Consider the following 26,649-nt stretch of genomic DNA (forward strand, 5'->3'; position numbering starts at 1 on the left):
CTTCATCAAGATGTTTTATATAAATTGGATTATAAAATACTGCCATGCAATGCAAGGCCTGCACTGCTGGAAACCCTGGAAGCATTCCTCTCCTCTCATCTGAAATGCAAAGAATTCTCTAATATGGAAAAAATAAATCCTCCCAGTAATCTATTCAATACCTTTAACCCCAAGAAGAATGAACATCATGCGGTAATCTACATTCCTAGGATGCCTTCTAGTTTTGTTTTATTTTAAAATTTATAATTTTTATTTTCCCTGCTGTAGACAATTTCAGCTGGAGAAACAATGAAAAGCACAGTGAATTTAAATGGACCGTGGCTACAGCATTTTTCCCTTTGCATTCTTTCTTTCCTTTCGGAAAAGCCTCACATTTTTATGAGTTACACATTAATGGAAGGAAATTAAATATTTTTTTCCCTATTAACACATTTAGAGAAGTTTCTTTCAAATTATCGTCCTCTTAATAAACTAAATTAGAAAATAACTAATATATCTGGCCAGTAACTGCCCCGTTAATGGAGAACGTTCAGCTGTAATTACAAACTGCACTTTATCATTACCATGACAGTAGTTTATGTATTTAGTACATTTCATAACCTATCCTAACATGAATAGGCCTTTAGACACAATTCCTAAAATACTCAGAATAAATTACTTCAGTTGTTTCCCTGAGCCCTTCAGTGTTCCTGTGCAAATATCTTTCAGTAGAGGATGGAAAGGCAGAGGAATTTGGTACACTGATCAGGTGAACAAGACAGCAGGTAGAGTATAAAGAGATTTCTGCTGGTATTTTCAGTAGGGCTCCTTGGTTTGAAGATGTATGCTGGCTCTGTAGTGGCACAGCCAACGCTCACCCCGTACAACCTGCTATCACCTCTGCAGTCACACACCACAACACTGTGAGACAACAAATGGACAATAAACCCATGCAGAAAACACGGATGCTCCAGCCAGAAGAGCAGCAACAGATGATACTCATAACTCAAGAAAACAGGAAAGCAATGCAGTAAAATGAAATGCAAACAGCTTTTATCTATCTGAAGAGGCCAATATCTGTTAACTGCAGCATTCAGGTCCTTATAAAAGTGTTTCCAAACCTTCCTTGAGGTAGCAAAGAGGTAAGTATGATGAATATGGAAACAAAGTTTTATTTAGCTTCCACTGAATAGCAAGGATATTCTTAGGGAGCATCCTACAAATTTATCCCCTGTGACTTGAGCCAGATCAAAGTCACAAGGGTATTGCCGGTGCTGTAAACTGTGTTTGGTGGATGTACAGATTTTGTAAGAAAAAGGAAGGATGGCGGGGTCAGGTATTGCCAGGTCACTACTATTTTTAAGGGGCGGGGGGGAGCATTGGATTTACAAGGTATTATACAAAAGGACCAACAGCAGGACCTGTCTGTAAATTTAAAAAAAAAAGTCAGCGGAGAGGAACGACGCTCGTAACATTCATTTACAAGCAGCAGCGGCTCACGAAAACATCATCCACGAGGCGTAGCTCTATCGGCAGCGTGGGCAGAATTCAAAGCCGGGACAACCCCGACGGGCTCCTGGCCCACCCGGGACGCCCCCCCCGGGCCGGCACCACCCGCGGGCCAGCGGCGGCTCACGGCAACGCGGCTTCCCACCCCCGGCACGTTCGGCCGGCGCCCCCCGCCCGGCGCGGCCCGGCCCTGCTCACCCCGCGGCGGCGGCCCGGCGGCGGCGGCGGCGGCGGCGGGCGGCGGCTCCTGGGGGCGGCTGCGGGCGCTGCTGGAGCAGCCCATGGCCGGGCGCGGCGCGGACACCGGCGGTGCAGCCTCCTCCCGAGTGCCCGGCCCGGGCGGGGTGAGGAGGGGCTGGAGGTGCCGCCGTGCAGCGCCCAGCGACGGCGCCGGGGGGGCCGCAGGGGCGGCCCTGGCGATGGTGCCTTAAAACACTTCCCCCCGCCCCCCCCTCCCCCGGCCGGCGGGGCGTCCCTGCTCACTCCGGGCCACCCGCCGTGTTCATCCCGCCCTTGAGGCTTTTTTCTGTGTTCCGTGCGGGTGCCGCAAGGTCTGTGGCAGCAGCCGAGAAGGGGACTGCAGGCCTGTGGGGCAGCAGCTGGACACCCGGGAATTTAATCCTGGGTGCGTGTACGTGTAGGTAAAAGTCGCTAGCAAGCTTCGGGGCAGGCTGGCGACGAGCAGAGGGCGAGCCGTGCAGCCGGTAAGGGGGTCCAGGGTCTGGGCGGGGCTATTAGGCGGACTTGGATGCCACGCAGATGTTTGAGGGTCCATGAATGTGGTTGTGCTTGTGAACCTGAGACTGTGGGGGTTCTGTGGGGAACCCCAGTCCGGAGAGGAGCAGCAGGACGGGGCTGTCTGCACGGACGGTGTATGTGAGATGTGCTGCTACATGCAGCGCTGTGCCTTGGCATCCCGGGGGGGTGTGTGCCTGCACGCACAGAGGGGGCTCAGCCTCGCTACGGGCCCTCCCTGCAAACGGGAACGGCACTGGATGCACCCGTGGGGCTGGGATGGGGAGACCTCGGGACTCTGCGGCTGGGAGCAAGGAGTAATCCCTGAGTTGCAGGGTCCCCTGGATTCAGCAGCCACCTGTAACACCCTTACCATCAGCCTTAAAGGTAAAATAAAGATAATATTATTTTTATATTTGCATATAGGCAAATCAGTAGATGTCCAGGGAAGTCCAGGTGGTTTAGAAACTTTCCAGAGAGTAAGAATTAAGAATGTTTGACATATATTTGCTTGCATAAACAGGGCCAGTGTATTTTATTTATTGCACCAAAGACATGTTTCATTATGTCCTTCAAATTGAGTTATCACCCATTCTTCTAAATAAACGTTTTTTATCCATCCAGAAATGTGTCCAGACAAATCATATTGTCTTTGGAGGTTTGTCCAGGGTTTGTTGATGTCCTGCAGTCAAGGTGGAGCAGTAGCAGTAACTCCAGCGGGGCTGCAGGACATATGGAAATCCTGGACATGTGGTATACCCTATGGTATGTGTACTGTATCTGCAGGACAAGTGTCAAGCTGTGGCACACCTGGGAAAGACTGATACAGACACGGTACGTACTGTATGGATATAAGGTGTACCCGGTCAGACTCACGGCATGTGCAATGCACACTGAGTGCACCTCTGTCACTCCAGGAAATCACCTGGCAAACATATGAGGAGCAACACAGGAGGGAAGACACCATGTAAGCCTAAACACGTTAACTTCTGCTTCCTCAGCTTGAGTTCATTTTTAGGACACTTTTTGAAAAAATAGAAAAAACTATAGGCTGTATAGATTTCTCTGTGGCTATATAGAAGATTTCTACCAGACACTAGACAGTGAAATGCTGGTAACTACCATTAGCAAAGCATGCTGCCGTGAGCACAAAAGCAGGAGTGCAACGAAGGGCTTAGCAACTTCAAAGTTAATTTCAGAAATATTTAACGTTCACGCAGCCGGTGTGAAATCCTGACAGCGCTGTGGTGGGAGCTAGGCTGGTTCCCTACACAGCACCTGTGAGTTCCCTGTACAGCACAAATGCGGGTGCCTCAGTGTCAGAGGTGGACGTCTGTGTGAAGACACCCAGGCACCCACCTATTGCCTACCAACTGGGACAGGCTCTGCTGCCACAGATAGCAAAGTAGAAGCATCTGTGCTTGCAAAGGAGTCCCGACAGCTGACGAAGCTGCCTGCAGACAGCACCTATGCAAGGGAGGGATGGCAAATGTATCTGATATCCCACCTTTCTTCTAAGATGTTCTTTCAGAGAACAAGGGAGGGAGGCTGGGCCACCAGGACAGACCCATTGAGCACCGGGCACTGAGGAAAATAAAAAAGAAAAAGCTACATTCAGTTCCATCTCTTGCCTGCGGAGCTTTGTACCTGCTTCCCTCCATATCCTAACCAAAGGGTAAGTTGTGCAGAGTGCAGCTACCATCCATCTCACTGAAGCAGTGGAGAAAGGAATTCAAGATTTAGGAGGCCCGAGAGAGGGAACATGTGTGGGCACGTATCAGCAGCCAAGGGCGCTCATGGGGAAGGTCAGGGCTGCTCTGTACTTCGTGTTCTTTAAACAGGCCTTGGATAAGGTACAGGAATAGGAATGAGAACTCAAGGACCATTTGGCAAGTGATGCCCGGAATCACTAAATAATTTCATGGTCTCCTTCCCTCCTCCCATGGGTAAAGGACAAGTTGCATCTTTTCAGCAGAAAGACTGAACACAACAGAGCTGGTAGCTGGACATGGTAGGACAAGGCTGCCCCTTGGTGTATCAGCTGTATTGCCATGGGTCAGGCTTGGGCAATGTGTGCCCGCTCCAGATCATTTGGCACAAACACATTCCCTCGGGGTAACATGCTGCCCCGCAGCTGCCTCTGTGCCACTGGCCTGCCTTGCTGGGAGCACCAAGATGATCACCCCTCCACCAAAAGTGGCAACTCCCTGGGTTTACCTTGGGGGCAGGTTACACATGCTGATGTAGATCAGGAGTTCACTGTGCAAACGTGAACTAGTGCATGCTCCCTTCTTCAAGCTTCTGTATGTCCAAGCAAACATGGCTGAGGCCAAGACAGGGCTGGGGCTGATGCCAGTTAGGCTTGACCTTTTTATTTCTGCTTTCTAGATAGTGCGTATCACTGTGTTACCATGCTCACCTATTGGCCAGGGTAAGTGGCAGTGATGTGCACTTTCCAGTGATGCAGGGTGAGGTGTTTTGGAAGTAGGAGTCTCAGGGTTGGAGAAGTGTGATATAAGTGTGAGACTGAAAATGAGATGAGGTTCCTGGGTGTGTGACAAGCGGCGGGAGTAGGCAGGGGCAGGGAGCAAGAGGGTACGGGAGCAAGGGCTATGGCAGCAGCAGCACTCACAAGCTATGCCCTGTGCTTGTACAAAGTCCCCAAAAAATGACTGCAAGTGATCCAGCAGCTGCAGAATGATGTTGGCAGATGAAAATCCTTGGTAGCCTTCCCATCCCTTCCCCTGGCCAGGGCCCCTCTCCACCGACTCTGTGGCTTCTCTAATCTGAACCACTGTGGTGCTGCCCCAAATGAAGGCAGTACGAAAGTAGTTTAACAACAAACTAATCAATCATTCTGAATTAGTTATTTTTACAAAGGAAAACTATTTTATTCTGGAATATAAATTGGGAAATTAAAATAAAATGTAAACTGTGAGTGTTCAGGGTTAGCTGTATCACCAGAGGTAGAGCAACAAATACCTATGTCCTCTTACACACAAGCAGAAACACACTTCCAAAAGCAAGCTTTGTAAAGATTTCTCCAAGGTCGTGGCAATTTTTAAGTTTCCCAGGCTATTACTACATGATCAAGCTTGTTTCACTCATTCCAGAGCTCACTGGCTGTTAATAATTTTGAATATTTTAGATATGATTCGTACTGCAGCTATTAAATTTATATCTACTTTCTGATAGACCCAAATCCTGGGACTTTCTAAATCACAGCGGACTTTTCAGAACATTATATTAATCATGAGTTTTGTTTTTTAAACTGTGACTCCTTTTCTCAACTCTTTGACTATTTTGTACAGAAACACCAGTACTGACCAAGCAGTAAAATATTCTAAATTGTTTATTGTGGCAGATAATTCAGGTCAAATGCAAATTTGTGTAGCTCCCCTGAAGGCTGCTCTGTGATTTATGAACTGCAGAGAACTGCCTTCTGAAACCACTATTTTTGTTTTGCCTGGGATGGCAATGACCTTGAAACTTAGCTCCTAGGACATACCTTGTAATTTCCTAGAAAGGAGGGAATCTGAAGATCTTACCAGACTAATTACTATCTTTAGAAATCTGCACCTGTGGATTTCTGCACAATCTGGCCCTTAGAAGATGCAAGTATCTTGTTGTACTGGCACTATATTTAAGCTGGCAACACATACAGGTCTACAAATATATGTATTTATATATATATTTATTTTTATATATGTGCATATACACATACTTCTTAGCATCCTTTTACTGGCTGAAGATATATCCAAGGTGTGCAGATATCCAGGAATTCACAATAAAGATTTTCCCTGTTCCTTAATGAGATAACCTTTCTGTGTTTGGCCCATTTTCCTCTACAGCTTCCTTCCTTCCTTCCTTCCTTCCTTCCTTCCTTCCTTCCTTCCTTCCTTCCTTCCTTCCTTCCTTCCTTCCTTCCTTCCTTCCTTCCTTCCTTCCTTCCTTCCTTCCTTCCTTCCTTCCTTCCTTCCTTCCTCCCTTCCTCCCTTCCTCCCTTCCTCCCTTCCTTCCTCCCTTCCTTCCCTTCCTTCCTTCCCTTCCTTCCCTTCCTTCCCTTCTCATCATAAAGGGTGGCCAAGGAGAGGTTTGCATCCACGTCTAGTGGACCTGTGCACTACTGGGATTCCAAATTCTCAGTGATCTGAAACAAAGAGCTGCATTTGTCTGCCTGACAATACAGGGGATAGTTTGGTGCATGACTGTGTGAAAATTGGATTAACATGTTTGCATTTGCTGTAAATACGATGATTATCAGAAAATACAGTCTGCCACTTTTAATAGCCCTGACAAGTGTAAAAGGAGAAAACAATGGCTGCAGGTGTTCAGACAACATTTTTGTGTAATTGTGCAGAGATTTTGATGGGACTAAAAACGTAGGAAAGAACAGGACTGTATTTTTGCATATTTTCATCCTACCAAAATAGTATACTTTGGTCATATTGGTAAAATAAAGATGTGGCTTTTCAAAAGATGAGTCTTCTTGCTTGAATTGAATCTTGTCTTTCAGGGTTAGCGTGTGACCTCTGGCACCTGAAGGATAGCTGAAGATACACTGCCTCTGCCTTGCAGTGGCTCTAGCAGAGGTTGCAACTTGAAAGTGCCCCCCAATCACAGCACACGTTTCCTGGTTCTTTGCTGGTAATGGGTCAGTACCTGTTGTTGTCTCAGGCACCCAGCAGCTCTGACAAGGAGCAAGTCCTGAGCTCTACCCTTTGCCTGATGATGCTCAGGGAAGGGGGGTAAGCAGGGGTTCAGCTTCAGACGTTCCTCTGCGCCCCTGGCTGTCAGGGTGATTCCCACTTTCTCTCAGGGTCAGTGGTGCTGCTGCTTCAGCTTGATGAGGATCTCAGAAGTTCAGAAAATTTAACAGTGATCCATCCCAGGCTGTGCCACAGGGTGTCCATGTAGCCCTCGTTTTTTAGACTTCAGTACTAATTTTTCTTTCTTCTTTTCTCTTCTCTTCTTTCCAACCTTTTCTCTCAGTTAACTATACACCATCCACAGCAGCACACAGAATTAGCACACCTACCTTTTTTCTTAGTGCCTCATTTTACTGTGATTGGACTACATGTCATTTTTCGAATCGCAGTGAGACCATCCTGTTAACAAGCTGATGGTATTATTACCATTGCATTTGAGGGAGCAATGTTTGGGGTTCCATAACGTGGAGAAAAAGTTGCTTTGGGATTTCTCTGCGGAAACATGTGTGCCTGTGCTGCACAGATGGGCCCACATCTGCAGTATGCCTAGTGCTTATTCCTTGCAGCTGAACTGCTGCAAGAGACCCACTGGTGATCCCAGCCAGCCCCAATATGTGAAGGAGAACACATGAACTTGCTTGTCTGTCCTCAAGTATGAGTATAGGCAGCCATCATGGCTTGCACTGTTGTTTGCTGGCATGCTGGCATTGGTGTCAGTGCTGCCGTGGAGCTCCTTGCCTTATCCTTTTGCCTCCCCCTCCCTGGCTGCACATTTCCACCCCCCGCAGAACTTCACACTGGTTGTGTCAGTACTGCTGTGGGACACGTTACCAAATGAAGCACTGACTTGACTTAAAAAGAACTCTGGAAAAAAAAAAAGATCAGGGCAGGAATTCCTTCAGCTGCCATCTCTACTGAAGTTGATGTATCATGAAGTTATGGCCTCAACTAAAGGCTGTTACTGTTACTGCAGTCATGACTCAGGAATCTGTAATTTCATGTCCAGACTCAAAGAAAATAAGGCTTATTTACTATCTTAGATATTTTCCATTTCTAGATCACTTAGAATTTCTCAGATACACTGAGTTGGTTTCACTTTTCTCCAGGTCCAAAATGATGAAGTTGCTCTCCAATTTTTGGGATGCTCCACCAGTAACTTTTCCCACAGTGCTCTTACTCTCCTGATTCATACCTCTAACTGGTGCTTTCTTCCATAACCTTATCAGCATTTTGGGGGGGATGAGGGTGGTGAGAGACTTCCTTCAAGGTCACTGCTCTCCAGATTTGGATTAAATTATCTCCCTCTCCATTGGAAACTCTGCCCCTGCCCTCTCACTAAGCAAGAGCAGAGTAAGGGCCAGGGTGGGAGAAGCAGTAAGGGAGGAGGAGTGACCCTGCTTCTCCCACGTACTCTCCATTCCCTGCATGCTCATCTTCACTGCCAAAGTGAGCACCAGCCTGTGGAGCAGTTTGCTAACAACTGGCTACGTGAGAAAGGGCACAGCACCGAGGAACTGCTGACAACGGCGACGTGATGGGAGAATACCGAAAAGTATCAAAGAAGAACAAAGAACAGAAGCAGGACTATGTAGAAGGCCTTGCAGAAATCATAAAGGGAGAGATTGGTATTTAACCTTAGCAACCAATGTATCTAACCTTAGCAACCTATAAGGAGCTCGCTTTTTGCAATATGTATGAACTAATTATTGTGGATATAAAAGAAGTGTGAGTACTAATAAAGTGGAGCCTTTGTGCATTAAATGATGGCTGGGCTCCCACTGCGTTCTTTCAACAAATGGTGACCCCGACGTGATCCGTGCCAAAGGACGTGATCTGCTAACGACGTGATACGTGCCAAAGGACGTATAGGGCACCACGAAGGATAAAGACCAGAGAAGGTTGTTCAGGTCCTTAAGCAGCGAGGACGGCGAAAGGCGGCTGAAATAAGAGAAAAGGCCCGCGCCCTGGGTGTCATAAGAGGTGAACCCTGCTGATACGTGCTGCCGAGACCTGGAAAGGCTGCAACGGAAAAATTCAGGTATGGACAGGCAAGCAGCATATGATTTATTTGCATCCTGGCTGACACAACGCCGGGTTGAGGGAATAGATGTAAAAAAGGATCTTCAGGGGCTTTTAGCTTATGGGGTAGAGCAAGGTTGTTTTATTAATCCACATACAGTTCATGAGTTATCGGAATGGCGAAAATTTGGAGATAAGTTATGGGAATTAACATTGAATGATGATAAGACAGCAAAAAAGTTGGGAAAATTATGGAGGATGGTTCATAATGAATTGCTAAGATATCAGGCGGAAAAAAGAGCTGCACAGGGCGCAGTTGCGGCAAAAGAGAAAAACACCAGATATGGGGAGGAGGAAACTAGGTGGCCATTACCGCCTACGTTTCGTGAGCTTGTTTTACCACCTTTACGTTCCGAAGAGACGGGACAGGAAAGCTCAGAACGAGTTCTCCCTACCGCTCCCCCCGCTTCTGCCCTGGGTAGCCCTGACGCGTCCAGCCACACTGTGACGCCGGAAAGCGAGAATTCTACTCCTGGCTCAGAAGATGGGCTGGGGATAGAGATCGCTAAAGAAAGGTGTCGGGCTTGGAATGCATTGGCACGAGAGGGGTTAGAAAAAGGGGATGAGGAGATGACTCAGATGGCGACAGCAATGGCTTTTCCAGTTCAGTTTCAGCCGAACCCAGCTGGTGGAATAAATGCTACTGTTACGGCATTAGATTGGAAGCTTTTATCACAATTGCGCTCTACAGTGAGTTCTTATGGTGTTACTGGTGAACCGACTCGTCAAATGTTAGATTATCTCTGGAGCACTCAACTTCTTTTGCCTGCAGATTGTCGGGGTATAGCAAAGTTAATTTTCTCTCCTAGTCAGTGGTTGTTGTTTAATGCGCATTGGCAAGCGAGAGTGTTAGAATCGATAGCGGTACAGCGGCAAGCAGGAGATCCATTACAAGGGATTACAATGGATGAATTAATGGGGTTAGGACCTTATGCTAGAGTAGAAGCTCAAGCATTGCTCGGTCCGGATAAAGTGAGAGAGGCAATGAGGTTAGTGAGAGAAGCTATAGAGCAAGTGAAAGAGCCAGGCGGAGTTCCAATGTATATGGGAATTAAGCAAGGGAGAGAAGAAACTTTGGGCAGTTTTGTAGATAAGTTGGTAAATGCAATTGAAAGAGCAAGAGTACCTCTCTACATGCAGGGTGCTCTCTTAAAACAATGTATTTTGCAAAATGGCAATCCTGCTACAAAGAGTTTATTGAATACATTAGGAGCAAATTGGACTGTAGAGGAGGCACTTGAAAAGGCGTCATCGATACCCACTGGACCTCAGGCTTTTCTTGTAGAGGCAATAAAGAAACTAGGGGAAGGAATGAAAGAACAGGCTCAGGCTACTCAAAGTCAGGTTATGGCAGCCCTTGCGCCTCTCCAGACTTCAGCAGCAGCAGCAGTTAAAGTGCAAACACCTCAAAAGGGGCAGCTGCGGTGTTACCGATGCGGAACTCCAGGGCATGTACGAAAGAGTTGTACAGCCAGAAATGTATGGTGTCAAACTTGTCGATCCAACTCCCATAATGAGAGGGCTTGCCGCAGACGGTCGGGAAACTCCACACGGAGCGCGTTCGCCGGCCGCCGCGCAACGACGAAAATTGCAGCCGCAGCGCAGTCCTTCAACCCGCCACCCGGGGAAGTCTCGGGTTGGACCTGGCAGCAGCAGTAGATGTTATCCTGTTAACAAATAATCCTCAAACAATATCTACGAATGTACGAGGACCTATCATTATTAATGGGAGAGCCATGGGAGCTTTATTATTAGGAAGATCATCGGCATCACAATGTGGACTATTTGTTTTACCGGGAGTTATCGATGCAGATTATGAAGGTGAAATCTATATTATGGCATATACACTGAATCCACCAGTAAAGATTGCACAGGGACAACGGATTGCACAGCTGGTGCCCCTGCCACAAGTGACTCAAACAATACGACCAGTGACTGAAGAGAGTCGCGGAAACAAAGGCTTCGGATCTACAGGAAGCCTGACCCTGCTAACACTGAATCTGAGTACGAGACCCAGAAAGACTGTTCATCTGTCATTTCAAGGTAACACAATAACTGTGGAAGGGTTGTTAGACACAGGCGCAGATTCCAGCATACTGTCGCCTTCTTCTTGGCCACAAGGCTGGCCGTTACAAGAGCATACTACTACCATTACTGGCGTGGGTGGTTTAACTTTAGCTAATCGAACGCCGCCCCTACAATTAACAATTGAAGGACAAACAGTCACAGCGATGCTTGCTGTAGTGCAATTACCTCCAGGGGTAAACTGTTTAATTGGAAGAGATGTGTTAGCACAAATGGGAATAGTTTTGACAAACGATCACCATTTATTCTAATGGCCATTGCTTGGACTTTCCCGATCCCTATAACTTGGACATCTGACGATCCAATATGGGTAAAGCAGTGGCCACTAAAAAGGGAAAGTCTTGAGCAAGCACACTTGCTAGTACAAGAACAATATCAGCAAGGACATTTAAGATTATCTACTAGTCCTTGGAATACTCCGATATTTGTCATAAAAAAGAAATCAGGCAAATATCGACTTTTGCATGACCTTAGGGAAGTAAACAAACAAATGGAACCAATGGGGGCTTTACAACCAGGTATGCCGAATCCAGCTATGTTACCTTATGAATGACCTATATTGATTGTGGACTTAAAAGATTGTTTCTTTACGATTCCGCTTCATGAAAAGGACATGCGCCGATTTGCTTTCACTTTACCAACAATAAATAGAGAAGGGCCAGATCAACGGTTTGAATGGACAGTTTTACCACAAGGAATGAGAAATAGTCCAACTTTATGTCAGATTTTTGTAGATGCAGCCTTACAGCCATTACGTCAAAAATGGACTAATGTTGTAATTTATCACTATATGGATGATATATTATTTGCACAGAAAGAACCATTTACAGAAACCCAGATAAAAGAAATTGTAAACACCCTTGCAAAGCAAAGATTGGTAATTGCACCAGAAAAGATACAAAAAACAGCTCCATGGAAGTATTTGGGATTGTCTTTGATGAAACAAATAGTAACACCACAAAAATTGACAATTAATTCTGAAATTTCAACACTGCATGATGCTCAGAAGCTATTAGGAGATTTACAATGGCTAAAACCTATAGTGGGCATCCCAAACGAACTTTTACAGCAATTACGACCACTGTTAAAAGGAAATGACCCTGCACAGGTGGTGTCTTTATCAGCAGACCAGAAGCGAGTGCTACAACAGATTATGGATCGTATTACTTCTGGACAAGTGCGTCGGAGAGACGCTGAGCTCCCCCTGGACATACTTGTGTGGATGGGTTCACAACATTTGCTCGGAGCTATTACGCAGTCTAAAAAGAAAACGGGGGAGACATGGGTGCTAGAATGGATCACGCCAGCATTACAACAATCAAAATCTTTACTTCAAAAAATTGAGGCACTAGCAAATTTAGTAAAGAAAGGTCGTGTGCGAGTTATTCAAATAAGTGGAAGAGAACCTCAATTCATATACTGTCCAATGCAGAAGGAAACCATGCAGTGGTACCTGGCAAATAGCACAGCATTGCAGGAAGCCATGTTAAATGGGCCAATGATGTTGTCAACTGATCAATTATCTATGGAACCTTTGAGATGGTTAGGACAATTACATTGGATTGAACAGCCAAAAAGACAGCAGGCGCCGATTCCGAATGCCATCACAGTTTATACAGATGCAGGAAAGAAATCTCAGACAGCAGCTATAACGTGGCAAGAAGATAATACATGGAAACACGAGATATTAAAAGCCACAGCACAAGACACACTACAAACTTTGGAACTGTTGGCAGTAGTTTGGGCGATGATTAAGTTTAATGAACCATTGAATATTGTAACTGATTCTATGTATGTAGCAGGAATAGTAGCAAGGATAGAAGATGCAGAAGTCAGGGAAGTACAAAATAAGCGTCTCTATGAATTGTTCTTACAATTACAGAGGGCCATAAAAATAAGGGAACAACCGTATGCTGTAATCCATGTTAGGAGTCATAAATGGGATATAGGACTTGGGGAAGGTAATGCTCGAGCGGACAAGTTGGTATCCACTGCTGTACATGTTCCCATGCCGAAAGACAAATTAGCAAAAGAAGCACATGACATATTCCACCAGAATGCAAAAGGGCTAAAAACACAATTTGGCATCACGATGGCGGAGGCCACGGCCATAGTAAAAACATGCCCTGTTTGTAGTTTTCACAATAAAGGGGTTGGTATTGGAATAGGAGTCAATCCTAGAGGGACGAAATCTAATGAAGTATGGCAAATGGATGTGACTCACATACAAAGTTTTGGTAGACTTAAATATGTACATGTTACTATAGATACTTATAGCAAATATATATGGGCCTCTGCGCAGAGTGGGGAAAAGGCCACACAGGTAATCAGACACTTAACATGTTGTTTTGCAATAATGGGAGTTCCGAATACTATAAAGACAGACAATGGACCAGCATATGTCGGAAGTCGAATGCAAAGATTTTTAAACAAGTGGGGAGTGAAGCATGTAACAGGGATACCGCATTCTCCCACAGGACAGGCCATAGTTGAGAGAGCAAATGGTACCTTGAAACGTTATGTAGCAAAATATCAGGAAATACAGGATGTACAAGAAAGATTAGCAAAAACATTATTTGTAATGAATCATTTGTGTATATTTGGAGACGCAGAACAACCACCAGCTATGTTACATTATGAAAAGGCAAAAGTAAGTGAGGGAAGGAAAGAGATATGGGTAAATTATAAGGATCCAAAAGATGGATTGTGGAAAGGACCAACTAAAGTAGTAATATGGGGAAGGGGATATCTTTGTGTTTCTACACCAACAGGCACCGTATGGGTTCCAGCGAGATGGGCGAAACCTGCCGCACCTCCCAATGACACCGGAGGAGAGACAAGCTCATCGACAGCGGCTGAAGATCCAGCCTGTTTTGACCCAACTTGAGGGTCTACTCGGACATTCACTTTACTGGGCAACATTGTCAGATGTATGGAGAATTATTGAGGGGTTAAATGGGAATGTAATAAGAAGTGGGCAAAATTGTTTAAACTGCAACAATCCAGATCATCAAGCGTGGGTAAAGGTGTTTTGTGGAGGATGTGAAAAAAGATATTGGATACACCAATCACAGCTATATTTTGGGTTAAGATGTATTAACTGTCGTAACACATGGATTAATGACAACCCACAGAGGGCATTAGCAAGGTTTGCAGGGCAGCCAATTCAAGAGTGTTTCGGTTTGTGGGAAAATCGAGAGTCGTTATCCCTGGCAGCGGCTGTTTGGTGGCTGCAGCATCATAAGCAACGGTTAGAACAGGAATCAAAATCTGCATGTTTACAGACTGAGTGTTTCATACATAGTGCTATTCCTACGTGGATACAGATTGCTCCTCGTAGGTGGGGACAGATGAAAAGGCGTTACGTAGCAATACAAGATAGAAGTACAAATAACAATTGATTAATCAGGATTAGGAATTTACTTGTGTCTCCACAGATGGCAACCTTCATTAAGATCCTACCCAGCGTGATTGGCCTGTTTTGGACAATATATCAAGCTGAAGGCTGGATGGTTTCACAACCTAAACAAAATGTCTGGGTAACTTTGGCAAATATGACACATCAAGAAACCTTGTGCCTTTCTACTGCGAATCCGGAAAATCCATTCTCCACCTGTTTGGTGGGAGTGCCAGTAGACACATGGCCAATCCCACAAACCCTTCAGATTTTCTCTCTTTGCAACTCTCCAAAAAATTGTACAGATAATTGGGATGGTGTATACAGTCACCTTCCACAGGTTACGCAAGAACCCCAAGAGCTAGAGTTGCTAGGCTCTGTTATAATGGATGCTTGTGTGTTTTTTAATTACTCCTATAACACCACACGGAGAGGGCAAAATGTGAATGCAACTAATGCTGCTTATCATAATTCAACTGCTTGGTGCAATTATACTTCGACTAACATCTCACGATCTTTTGCTGTTCCTCTTGCATTACCTCCTGGTGTGTTTCTAATCTGTGGAGATCGTGCCTGGGGAGGCGTCCCATCTAAACTGAATGGAGGCCCGTGTAGCCTCGGACGTCTCACGTTATTAACACCAAATGTGTCAATGATTCTGAATATGACTCGAAAACATAAGCGAGTCCCAAGGACCGTTCATCGGTTTGAAAGTTCTTGTCGAGATAACGTTGAATTCTGGAATCCAGGCCAGATCATAACGGCCTCCATATTGGCACCAGGAGTTGGTGTTGCAAATGCCTTAACTACTTTGAATAAGTTGGGATGTTGGCTTAGCAAACAGACTAACGCTACTTCTTTAGCTTTAAGTGGTCTTTTAACTGATGTTGATAGTGTTAGACATGCTACTTTACAGAACAGAGCTGCAATTGATTTTTTGCTTTTAGCGCAAGGACATGGATGTGAGGAATTTGAAGGAATGTGTTGCATGAATTTGTCTGACCACTCAGAATCTATTTTTAAAAGCATACAGCAGCTAAAGGATGGTGTCAAACATTTAACAGAAGATGATGGATTAGATTGGTTAACAAGGATGTTTAAAGGTTGGGGACTTTCAGGATGGTTAATATCTCTGATCAAGTCTGTGGGGGTCATGATCTTGGTAATTGTGGTTGTGCTTTTGATGTTGCCATGTATTGTCAATCTTCTGCAAAGGGCCCTGCAGAAGACTGCCTCTGCAATATTTTTAGCACAAGTGCAAAAAGAAAACGGGGGAGATGTGGAGCAGTTTGCTAACAACTGGCTACGTGAGAAAGGGCACAGCACCGAGGAACTGCTGACAACGGCGACGTGATGGGAGAATACCGAAAAGTATCAAAGAAGAACAAAGAACAGAAGCAGGACTATGTAGAAGGCCTTGCAGAAATCATAAAGGGAGAGATTGGTATTTAACCTTAGCAACCAATGTATCTAACCTTAGCAACCTATAAGGAGCTCGCTTTTTGCAATATGTATGAACTAATTATTGTGGATATAAAAGAAGTGTGAGTACTAATAAAGTGGAGCCTTTGTGCATTAAATGATGGCTGGGCTCCCACTGCGTTCTTTCAACACCAGCCTGCAGAGCCAGAGTAATACCTGAGTCAGCATGTGAAGGAATTGATCTCCCTGGCTGAGTGTGGCCAGTGGGGCAGGCAGGAGGGCTGGCTGCGGCCATGGTACCTGCTGTTAGTGCTGGAAGAAGTAATGCTGCTTTTCCCAAGGTTGCCAGCGGCTCCCTGGGTCTCTCCATCTTGAGATTTGTTTGTTGGAGATGTTGATGTTTGCTCCTTCCCTCCTTTTATTCCTGCTGTATCATGGCCTTGTCGTGGAGGGGAGCTCAGCATCCCCTGCAGGGGGTGCCTGGGTGCCAAACTCTGCTTGATGTGCCTTCCCCCATGCTTTAATTCTCAAACACCTGCATTGTAAATACCCATTCACTCCCAGCTGCTGATTTTTAACAGACGAGTGGCTGTATAATACTGTTTAAGGAATGTTGGTGGGGCCAAAGCCTTTTCTTCCTTTTAGTGTTGCTTTCATCTGACTTGGGGCCCTTTGCCTTTATAAAGGACATTTTATGGACCACAGACCCCCAGGAGAGGTCTTCATGGCCACAGAAGAGCGATTTGGGGGGTGAGAGACAATAGTGCCCATTTCTGCATCTATTTCCCCCCACTGATCCTTATACCACCCAGATTTAGGGACAGAATTTGGGGTCCAATGACCAAAGTGTCTGTCACAAAAATCTTTAGGAAATGCAGGGTTATTTTAAAAACACATCACTGGGAAGAACTAGTTTTATAAACTCTTAAGGAGAGTATTTTATTCTCTCCTAATTTGAGCGGAGGTTGCAAGGGTACCTTTGAAAACAGCTCCCTCTTCCGGAGCTGTGCACGGCTCCCACATTTTGCAGGATCACATAAAACATGGCATAATCGAAAGGAATTGTACCGAGGACTTCACGAGGCCCACTGAGCTTTATATTCTCTTGCTAGTAATTACAACAAGCAAGAAAAGATGACTGTTTCACCTGACCACAACCAACCAGGTAAAAGTTTAAAGAATTAAAAGCAAAGTCACAATTTGATGGTAGGAATAACAGCAATGCACCTGAGTGCTGGGGCACAGAGAGGAAGCGAAACAAGAAGAAAATAAGATGCAAAATGGAGTTTAGTTTTCAGCTACCAAAGAAAATAAAAGTTTGAAGTACACTTCAAGATTGATTTAATTATACTCTGTAAAGGGCTGAAAATTATTTCAGTAAGTGAAATTGGACTAATAAGACACATCAAAATGTAGCGCTTTTTTTATTATTATTGATATAGTACATATTTATATGTGATTAATCTAGAAATTATTCCCAGAGGACTTTACAATAAAAGATGGACCAATGTCTGAGTTTCACCTGGGATATTTAAGCTCCACTTAAGTTTGGTGATATTTTTTCTAACATACCTTTATTTCATCTTTATCTCGGTGTTAGCAGTTTAGATCTTAATCTAGGTGCTTGAACTAATCTGTCAAAACCTAAGGTTGTTACCCCGCATCTACACAGAAAAAATAGTTGGGATGATGGTGTGCATTTTGACCAGAGGCTGCTTGTCACTGAGAAGGTTATCCTCTTATAAATATTTCGGTAAGGTGTGTGATCATATACCAGAAAAAAGGTAGCATGGAGGTAGCCATGCCACTAGAAAGGCATAACAGTATATTGCTATAAATTATTCCCCCTATTTGAAATAAGCTTTATTAATACAAGCATACTAGAATAACTGAATACAACATGCTTTGGATCAGCTTTTTTAGTTTGTTGCTACATATCCCATATCAGCAAAGGCATCAAACTTCCTCAAGCCAACAGGCACAAGATCCTCCCATGCATGTGCTAACCCAGGCAAACCTAGAAAAGCTTTTACGCTAGCTTTGTAATGTCATAAGAAAATTAAATTCTTCTGGGGTACCCTTCTGGTGCGGTGTGTCCTAAGAGCATGAAGTCATACCAGAAGACTTGCTGTCCTGTGGGTGGACCCCTGGGCCTCCTTCTGAGGTCTGTCACAGGATAATCCCCCAAACTCACACCCTGAACACCCACCTTGCTCATCCCCGCAATGCCCAGGCAGGTGCCAGCTGGAGTGGTGCTCGCTGCTCCTCCCTGCTCCAACCTGGGGTGTCTGTCCTAGGCTGGACACCACTGTCAGAGTGATAACTGTTTTTAGCCTGAAACTGAGAACTTCATGTCATAACCATGTTCATAGCTTGCGCATGCGTGTTCAGCAAGCTAATTTTCAAGCCATTGGTTTCCAGAGCCCACAGGGGCCAGGAGGAGGTTTCCCTGCACTGTGACTCCAGCACAGCAGTGGACAGAGCTGCTCTCATGTGGGCCAAGGCCACCGCACAGCGAGGTGGGAGAGAAGTGCCATTGCCCCCAGCAAACCCGGGAGCTTTACTAAGGACAACCCAAGCTGAACCCACTAACGTGGGCAGTCTCAGGCCCAGAGCTATTCCCAAGCTCAGTGGCACGCTTAATGCTTGAAATCCAGGTGTTTGCTCAGTCTGGGGCTGCATCTCATCGGGACAGTTTATTTATGACCACAGTGCAGAGTTATAGAGGCAGGCAGACACTGTCGGGCCTAGCAAAATGCAGGCACTGCTGCTTTAGAGAAAGCCAGTGTGATCAGCACCTACAGCAGGGTGACATGGAGTCAGACCAGCCTCTGTGTCTATTGCTCCAGTGGCTTGTGATGCCGAAGAGATTTATTTTCTCCATACCATAATGTTCCACATCAGCCCTGTGGCAGAAGTGACAGTCCAGAGGCTCAGGCCCTTTGGGACTCTCCCTGCAAGGGGGTTCCTTGATCAGCACCTGAAGCCTCCGCAAGGCTGTGACGGGAAGAAGGGCATTTAAAATCGCTCTGTGAAACACGGGAGACTGTGCGGCGGGCGAAGGGAGACGGGCGGCGATGCAACCCCTTACCCGCGGAGGCCCAGCCCAGCAGTTATGGCGGCGGCCCGGTTCCTGAGGGCTCGCTGCTCTCCCCCCCCAACCCGTGCTGGCCGCCGTGGCTGGGCGCAGGCGTATTGGCCGGAGGGCGGGGCGGGGCGCGGCGGCTGCGCGCGGCTCTCGCGAGAGCTGCCGCGCGGGGATCCGCGATGTCTTGTGGGAGCTCACTCCTTTCTGGCTGCCCGGCCATCTTGGCGGCGCGTCTCCGGTGAGTGGGGCTCGGCCGGGGCGGCGCGGGCGGGCGCGGAGGGCCGCTGCCGGGTGCTAATCCCTCCCCCCGTTCACTCCTGTGTTCCAGTTACCGCCCGAGGCGACGCGAGGCAGCAACATGGTGGCCGCGAAGAAGACGGTGAGTGGGAGCCGGCCGCGCCGGGCTCACGTGGCGGCGGCCCGGCCTCCGCCAGCGGCGGGCGCTGCGCGGGACGGGGCGGCGGAGGGGGGCGGGTCGCGCTGCGGGGAGGCAGAGTGGGCCCCGGCAGGGTCTGGGGCGGTGGGGGGCCCTGGGCACAGCCGGAGACGCCTGTGGCGGCTCTCAGAGCTCGGGCCGTGCCCTCCTTGGGCAGGCTGCTAGCCGCACCCTGCGGCCGCTTCCCACCGGCTTCTCTGATCTCGGTTCCCTCCTGTGGACTCTCCCGGGCTGCTTACAGGGCCTGTGCCAGCTGGAGGAAGGGGGAGCTGGCGCTGAGTTCCCGGTGCGGCTGGAGCTCAGCTTTTGTATTTCCTGTCATGTTCTTGCCCTTCTCTTAGAGCGACTCTGGAAAGTACGGGTTTCTTGTTGGCTGAAGGTGTTCGTCCTTGCAAATGAATTTACCTGTTGTCATGAGTACCATGCTCTCCCGTTGGGAGTGTCAGCTTGTACAGCGTGTGATTACTTGTTTCTGCTAACTGATATAACGCTACTAGTGTGTGCCCTAGGAAGAGACAAACAGACTCCAAACCTGGCTTAAATTTGCAAGGCAGAAGTAGTATTGGACTTGACTAGCTGAGCTTTTTTGTTTGTCAAATACACCCGGATGTTACTGATTAATGTAGATCGCAGCAACAATGTTTTAAGATGTATTTTCCTGTTATAAGATACATGGGTAAGAAGTATTTTTATGAAGTTGGGAATCACAGAATCACAAAATTGTCTAGGTTGGCAGATCATCCAGTCCAACCATCAACCCAACATTAACAGTTCCCAACTGGCAACCCTCTTGTCCACAAGCTTTCCCATACTTATGTGGTAGGCTGGCTTTTCTTATTCTGCATTGCAAACTATAGGGAAATTATTAAATGATTGCTTGTATTTGGAATTTGTTAATTTCTTATGGTCTCTGTCATTTTGCAAAATGTAAAGTAACATACTATAATCCTTTTTTACATCTTTTTCAGAAAAAGTCCCTAGAGTCCATAAACTCTAGACTTCAGCTGGTTATGAAAAGTGGTAAATATGTGCTAGGATACAAACAGACTCTGAAAATGATTCGGCAGGGCAAAGCCAAGTTGGTCATCCTAGCCAACAACTGTCCTGCTTTGAGGTAAGCAGATATATGAAAAAACAATTCTATGGTATGTACGTCATGTTAATTGCTACAGTGAATTATTAATGCAGAGTACTTTGGCATATTCCAGAGTGCTGTGAAATAAAAGTGATGGATTGTTTGATATATAATGATTTCGCATCTGGATGAGTTGAAATGCTTTCCAAGATTTTTCTAGCTTTCTAATTCACAGAGTTTTGCACTAGTGAAGATACTGTAAGCTTTTCACGCTGTGATAGCATTCATTAAAAGTATAATGGGACTGAATTCCTATGTTTTTTCAAAGTACTGTCTTGGAAAATAATTTTACAGGTAAGAAAACTAGTAATTGACAGTGATTTGAAATATTTGAAGAACACAAAATTTGCTGTCCAAATAAGTTATAAATTTAGGTTCCTGGTCAGTGAAATTGCTTCTTTGAGAATGAAATCTTCACTAACTTCCTGACAATTTCCTTGTTGAATTTCTGGCCCTTTTTGTCATCGAGAGATAGTAACATATTCAAGAAACTAAATGCAGAAAACCAAAATTAGATACTTGAGAAATGGCAGGACTGTTACAGTAGGCAGCATGTTAGTGGGAATCCCAAAAGTGCTCGAGGAACAGTATTGACCACTAGAATCTCCTGGTGGAAGTCACAAGAGAAGGGAATGTAGATTGAATTTTTTTTGTTTTTTTTTTTAAAGCAAGGTAGTTTATTTAACAGCTAGCAGCAGCCAGATGTTTGTTCAGCAGCCACTGGGTATCTGCATTAATAATGGTTGTCATGTATGTACTTTGGCGTAGCTCCTACAGCCTTTTGGAAGTCTGGAAGTCCTGAATCCCCTTCTTCCCTGTAGAAATGAACATGTGTAGGAGCAACCTCAAGGATTTGCACTCCAGAAGTGGGTTTGCCATTGCATACCTTCAGCACACTTCTGGATAAGGGTTCCTGAGCCACAACACAGTAGTGATGCTGTCTGGCAAGGAGCAGATGCGTTTTTCTGGGTGGGAAGGAAAACTGTGTAAAGTTTAAGTGTGATTGGAGCTAAAGCTGCTCTCGCTGTTTTATAGTCAATCAGAATCATTTGTCAGTACTGTAACACATAGTTTTTGAATTTCAGAAAATCAGAGATTGAGTACTACGCTATGCTTGCCAAGACTGGTGTCCATCATTATAGTGGCAACAACATCGAACTGGGCACAGCATGCGGAAAATACTACAGAGTGTGCACACTGGCCATCATTGACCCAGGTATGTCTCTTGCAGTATAGTGACCAAGTGGGGACATATCAATGGTTCCTCTGTTCACCTGTGAGTAGCAGCACTGAGCAAGTAACATGCAGGGATGATGACACACTTTGCTGTTCTTTTCTGTCAGGTTGAACTCTTAATTATAGTTTTCTCTGACCAAGATCCTGTTCTTCTGTGAGTCCTAGGTTCTTAGAACCTGGAATTACAGCTGGTTATGTTTGCATATGGCTTCTTTTACTGCTAAATCCTGTGAGCATTCATTTTGTCTACCTGTTGGTCTGTAATGAGGTTTCAGTGGCTGGGAAGCAACTTTATGGTACATGTTTCTGAGCCCATCAGTTAGAATATGAGCTTGTGCAACGTGCTGTTTATATCAACCTTATTTGACTGATCTTAATCTAAGGCAGGATTGTGAGCGGTTTTGCTTCCCAGAATGATATATACACAAAAATAACCTATATGCAGGTGGATACTAATCCAGGGTTGAAAACTTAAATTAAAAATTCCATTTTAAAACTGTAAGTCTGTGTGTATTTACTATGGTTTGGTAGCACTCTTTGTCCCAGGGTTGCTCAAGTTCCTGATACAGACTGCTCATGAGGTGACTTCTCAACCTCTTTCCAGAATCTTCTAAGAGAAGAATCAATCTTTTGTTCTGTTGAGCAAAATACATACACACGGACTTAACGATTTCTGTAATAACTTTGACCAAATGTTCCCCAAATGACATTGGTTTGAATATGCTGTTTCTTCAGAAAACTATTTAGCTTGCTTGTATTCAAATACTAGCTGTAAACATAATTTTCAAAACGTTACTTTTAGGTTTCATTCTGGGTGGGGAAGGAACTGCAAGTAAATTTTACCACTACGTAATGCGAATATTCTCGCTGTCCTGATATTTTCGTGATCAGGGGAGGCTAGACATTCGCTATATTAAAACTATGCATTGTGTCCTCCAGGACTAGATTGTTGCTCTAGTACTGGCTTTGTAAATGCTAGTGACAGGTACATAATTACTGTAAAAATATTGTGTATGGATTAGCAAAATAGTTACAAGTCTTTTTAATCAAGCCATCAAAATGACTTGTTTTTTTCTAAACAGACTGTATTGCTTTTAAGTTGTTTTATATTTGTGGAATCAGTGTGTTAGAGTGTTTTTTACTTTTTGGCTTATTTGTGAAAACAGATCTTTCTGTGGGTCCTCTTGTAATAATATATTTTTGTTTTACAGGTGACTCTGACATCATTAGAAGCATGCCAGAACAAACCAGTGAGAAGTAAATGCTGTAAAGGTGTTATTTCTACAATAAAACTGGTTACAGATGCGTTTTAAGAAAAATTTGTATTATACCTTTGCTGGTTTTAGGGCACAAACTATATAAATGAAGATTGATTACCACTGCTGTGTTTCCTGTTCTGTTAGAAATAACCTTCACAGGACAAAACTTGCTGGTTTCTTTCTCAGGAAGCTGTGGATCTTGAGAGGTAAGTGGAGGAAGACTTGATCATGGCAAGTATGGTGCCAAATCCCAACAGGCTAGGGCTGCTTTAATTTTCAGTTTTGGAGTGCTAATGCAAAAACAAGGCGTAATGTGAGGTACAGTAGCAAATTTAGGATGTTGGTGGGGGATCCCAGGGGGTTTACTTACATTTGAAAAATTCACACTATTTTTTCCAAGTCAATCACAAAGTACTAATGCAAATTATCCCTTTTGTCTTTCCTTCCAAGAGAATATATATCTGTCAAATAGCAAATAGGATAGCTGCTAGACATTGAAAGTATGATGTTACATATCCTAAGATACCATCTAACTTCTCAAATCTAATTTTAAATTAGTCCCTTTTTTAGTTTTCTGAAGATGTTAAAGACAGATGAGTTGGTGTTTTCAAGTCACTGAGGACATTGCTATCTTTACAGATTTGTGCTTGTTTTGTGCAAGACAGTGCCTGCAGGATGTTCCTTATTACTAGTGATTATTAATGGAGGTGTCAGTGCTTTGCTGACATGCAGTAAAAGAAACACCTAATGAAAATCAGTCTGTACCGGTATCCTTGCAGGACTTGCATTGTGTTTGCCAAAGTATGCTAAAGCACAAAGTACCTTTTAAAGCTTGCTGCTACCTATCCATGCACACTCATTAGCTTATGCGAGATCACTTTATCTAGTTTTGCTGCAACTATTTCTGCTTCAGGTATGGAATGCATGAAGTTGTTTATTTCCATTTGGAGATAGTAAAGAGGCAAACCAATGGGTGTCAAAGCAAAGGAAGAAGTGCTAGTGTCTACCTATTAAACCACAGGTCTGGATCAGTTTAAGAGATAGTTTAGATACTGCTGTTAGTGTGGAAGTAAAGCTAGCAGAAGCATGCTGTTTTCTGCCAAGGGAAAGAAGTAAAACTTCAAGGCATTTCAGTTGGCCAGAATGGCTGGAAGCAATTTGCTGTATTTGTTTGTGTCTTAGTGTTTGACAGAGAGGCATGCAGCTATTTGTATTGCCCAAAGAATGTTTTCATAATTAAAATACTAGTTGCATTCAGGAAAGTTAGAGAATCATTGAATACTGATGGAGGAACAGTAGGGAGAAGTTACATGGTCTGGATGTGATAAGAGAAAAAGTACTTGAAACTTTGGATTGTGATACCCTGATAATCCAGCAGACTTCCCCCTTTGTGCATTTACTTTCATCACAGTTTCAACACAGATGTATGAATTTGTAGTTTTACTTCCAACTGATCTCAGTACTCGTTTGAAGAATATAAGTGAAACCTAATTGCTGGGAATGTTGTCCCACTTGTTTTTGTATATGTATGTATATATAGAACTATATATATGCACACAGACAGGGTGCTTAAAATACTAGCAGAGTGGAGGAGGGAAATGCAGAAAAGCAAGCCAAATAAATTCATACCCTAAAAGTATTTCAAAACATGGAGGTTTCACTTCAAAAAATAAGTGTTTTATTATTTTGCATAGCTTATTTCAGTTGTTTAGTTTTGCTTAATTAGAATTTTTGCTAGTTACTAAATTGTTTATATATATAAAATTTTCAACACTTCTTATCTGCAATCAATGCAAGACAGAACACATAGTATATAGATGCAGGGATTCAAAATAATCTTTGCAACTTCAGACACATGGATTTGTTGTTCTACTTTGAACCAGTTTAAGAAAATAGTTCTGACAAGTTTGTATGTATAAATATACAGTGTAGTATACACTTTAAATTCTGGTCAGTATTTTAGCCTGTTTTCCAAGTCTTCCATTCTCTTCGTCATTTCTTCCAGTAGACAGAAGTTAAGGAAAGAGAGGTACTGATAGGATGCATTAATAGAAGAAGTGTCAGCTGCCTGATTGCTATGGTCTTCTGTTGCTATGTACTTTTTTTGATTGCTATGTACTTTTCTCTTATTTGTTATCCTCTTTGACTTCCAGTAGTTTCCGATATCATACTCCCCTGTATTTTCTTGTTCTGCTTCAATCAGCTGAGGTGAGAAAGCTGTGTGAAGCCCCATTTGTTGACAGGCATACCTTGACATGAAGTTCAGGCTGCAGCTTATTAAAAAGGCCAGTGGTTCTGAAAACTGGCCTCTATTTTAAAGGGAAGCTAAATATTTATCCTAGTTAATGCTGTTAAAAAAAGTTTCACTTAATCACATGGAAAACTAGCTAACAGTCAATTACAAAATAGTACGGAGCTCCATGACTGCAGTAAGAATGTCTGCTGATGATCTATTCCTGCCTTACGGTGATGTGGTGTAGCGTAGGGTACTGTTTTCACAAAGCCAGTGGTTCCAGACAGATGTGGAGTGGAGCAGAGACAGTTCCATGGGATCTGTGGCTGGCTCCACTGAAAATACGAAGCTGTAGCAATGTAAAGCGGTGTACAGCATCACTTTCCTCATAGCACCTCCAGCTGACAGGAATGGTCTGTCAGTGGCAGGAGGTTGGTTTGGTATCATTCACCTGACCACCTCTCTCCAAGAGCCATAGTAAGGCTGGAGCTAGGGGAAGCTGAGAGGAAGAGGGGACCTAGCATCAAGAGGGAACTGAAGGACTGAGGCCCACCTTAAAAGGACTAAGTTATTGCACCCCACTCTGCTTGTTTGCTTAGTGTCTTGATTTCAATGCTTTAAGATCTTGCACAAGGGAAAATGGAGAACCTGGCATATAAAAGTGGGATCTTAGACAAGGGTCTGTTAGATATTGGTTAGGGTAGACAGGCAAATTGAATTGAGGCTCTGAGTCTGGCCAGAACAACCATGTGCCCCCCCACATCACATTGACAGCCCGAGAATCTACCCCCTTGCTAGTAAGGCACAAGAGTGGGAGTCCTGCTTCTGTGGGGACCAGCCTGCCCGTACATCAGGTTTGTGTTTGGTAATTCCTCAACTGTCATGCAGAAGGGATTACTACATGCATGCTAGTGTCATTTGAGGTGCTTTCTATGCAACATCAATGTTTCTCAAGTGTTTACAGAGGCAAAGTTCAAGCAGTAGAAACTGCATTCATCTGCTAGTTAAATGTAGTTGGATACAAATCATTAACAGTGTGGATTGGTCCCTCTGAATTTATGCTATGTAACTGGAGCTAGTTTTGTAGCCAGTTCTCCCTCTCCCCCCAGATCCCTGGTATGGGGACTGGCCAGCAGTCTTCAGCAGTTACCAAGAACTAATATATCACTTGGTATCTGAGCTGCTCTTCAGATAAGACAGAGAAACAAGGTTTGTAATGGAGAGGAAACTGCATAGTTCTTACTCTGTTCAAAGCAGTGATTGCACAGTGCTCTGGGGAGGTGCTTGGCACTGTTCCTGTCAAAATGTGTAGGTCTTTGGCTCAGTGTCAGCAGTGCTTCCATCACC

General features: G+C 44.6%; 2 protein-coding genes and 1 non-coding gene across 3 annotated transcripts in view; 2 read left to right on the forward strand and 1 right to left on the reverse strand.

The window, feature by feature from the left end:
• Window positions 1-19,165: 19,165 nt before the first annotated feature.
• On the forward strand, window positions 19,166-23,189 carry RPL30 (ribosomal protein L30). The gene is made up of 5 exons (XM_074815272.1): window positions 19,166-19,241; window positions 19,332-19,382; window positions 20,408-20,553; window positions 21,660-21,790; window positions 23,022-23,189. Exons 2-5 carry the CDS (start codon window positions 19,362-19,364, stop codon window positions 23,069-23,071), a joined length of 348 nt encoding a protein of 115 aa, XP_074671373.1. The 5' UTR covers window positions 19,166-19,241; window positions 19,332-19,361; the 3' UTR covers window positions 23,072-23,189.
• LOC141934644 (small nucleolar RNA SNORA72) lies at window positions 22,663-22,797 on the forward strand. The gene has a single exon (XR_012626390.1). It is a non-coding gene; the product is annotated as a small nucleolar RNA SNORA72 (small nucleolar RNA).
• Window positions 23,190-24,724: 1,535 nt separating the features above from the next.
• The window catches only part of MATN2 (matrilin 2), a 77,050-nt gene continuing 75,125 nt past the window's right edge, over window positions 24,725-26,649 (reverse strand). Inside the window, exon 27 of the mRNA XM_074815257.1 lies at window positions 24,725-25,073. Coding sequence (XP_074671358.1) covers window positions 25,021-25,073 — 53 coding nt within the window. The 3' untranslated portion in view covers window positions 24,725-25,020. The remainder of the gene's footprint in view (window positions 25,074-26,649) is intronic.

The sequence above is a fragment of the Strix aluco genome, chromosome 1 (assembly GCF_031877795.1).
Source record: "Strix aluco isolate bStrAlu1 chromosome 1, bStrAlu1.hap1, whole genome shotgun sequence".
NCBI classification, from domain to species: Eukaryota; Metazoa; Chordata; class Aves; order Strigiformes; family Strigidae; genus Strix; species Strix aluco.

Bases quoted from the DNA above. Each gene is read 5' to 3' on its own strand.
- RPL30 (XM_074815272.1), top strand. From the start codon at position 19,362: ATGGTGGCCGCGAAGAAGACG. The intron at 19,383-20,407 runs GTGAGTGGGAGC...CATCTTTTTCAG, and splicing joins TGGTGGCCGCGAAGAAGACG to AAAAAGTCCCTAGAGTCCAT. The intron at 21,791-23,021 runs GTATGTCTCTTG...TTTGTTTTACAG, and splicing joins ACTGGCCATCATTGACCCAG to GTGACTCTGACATCATTAGA.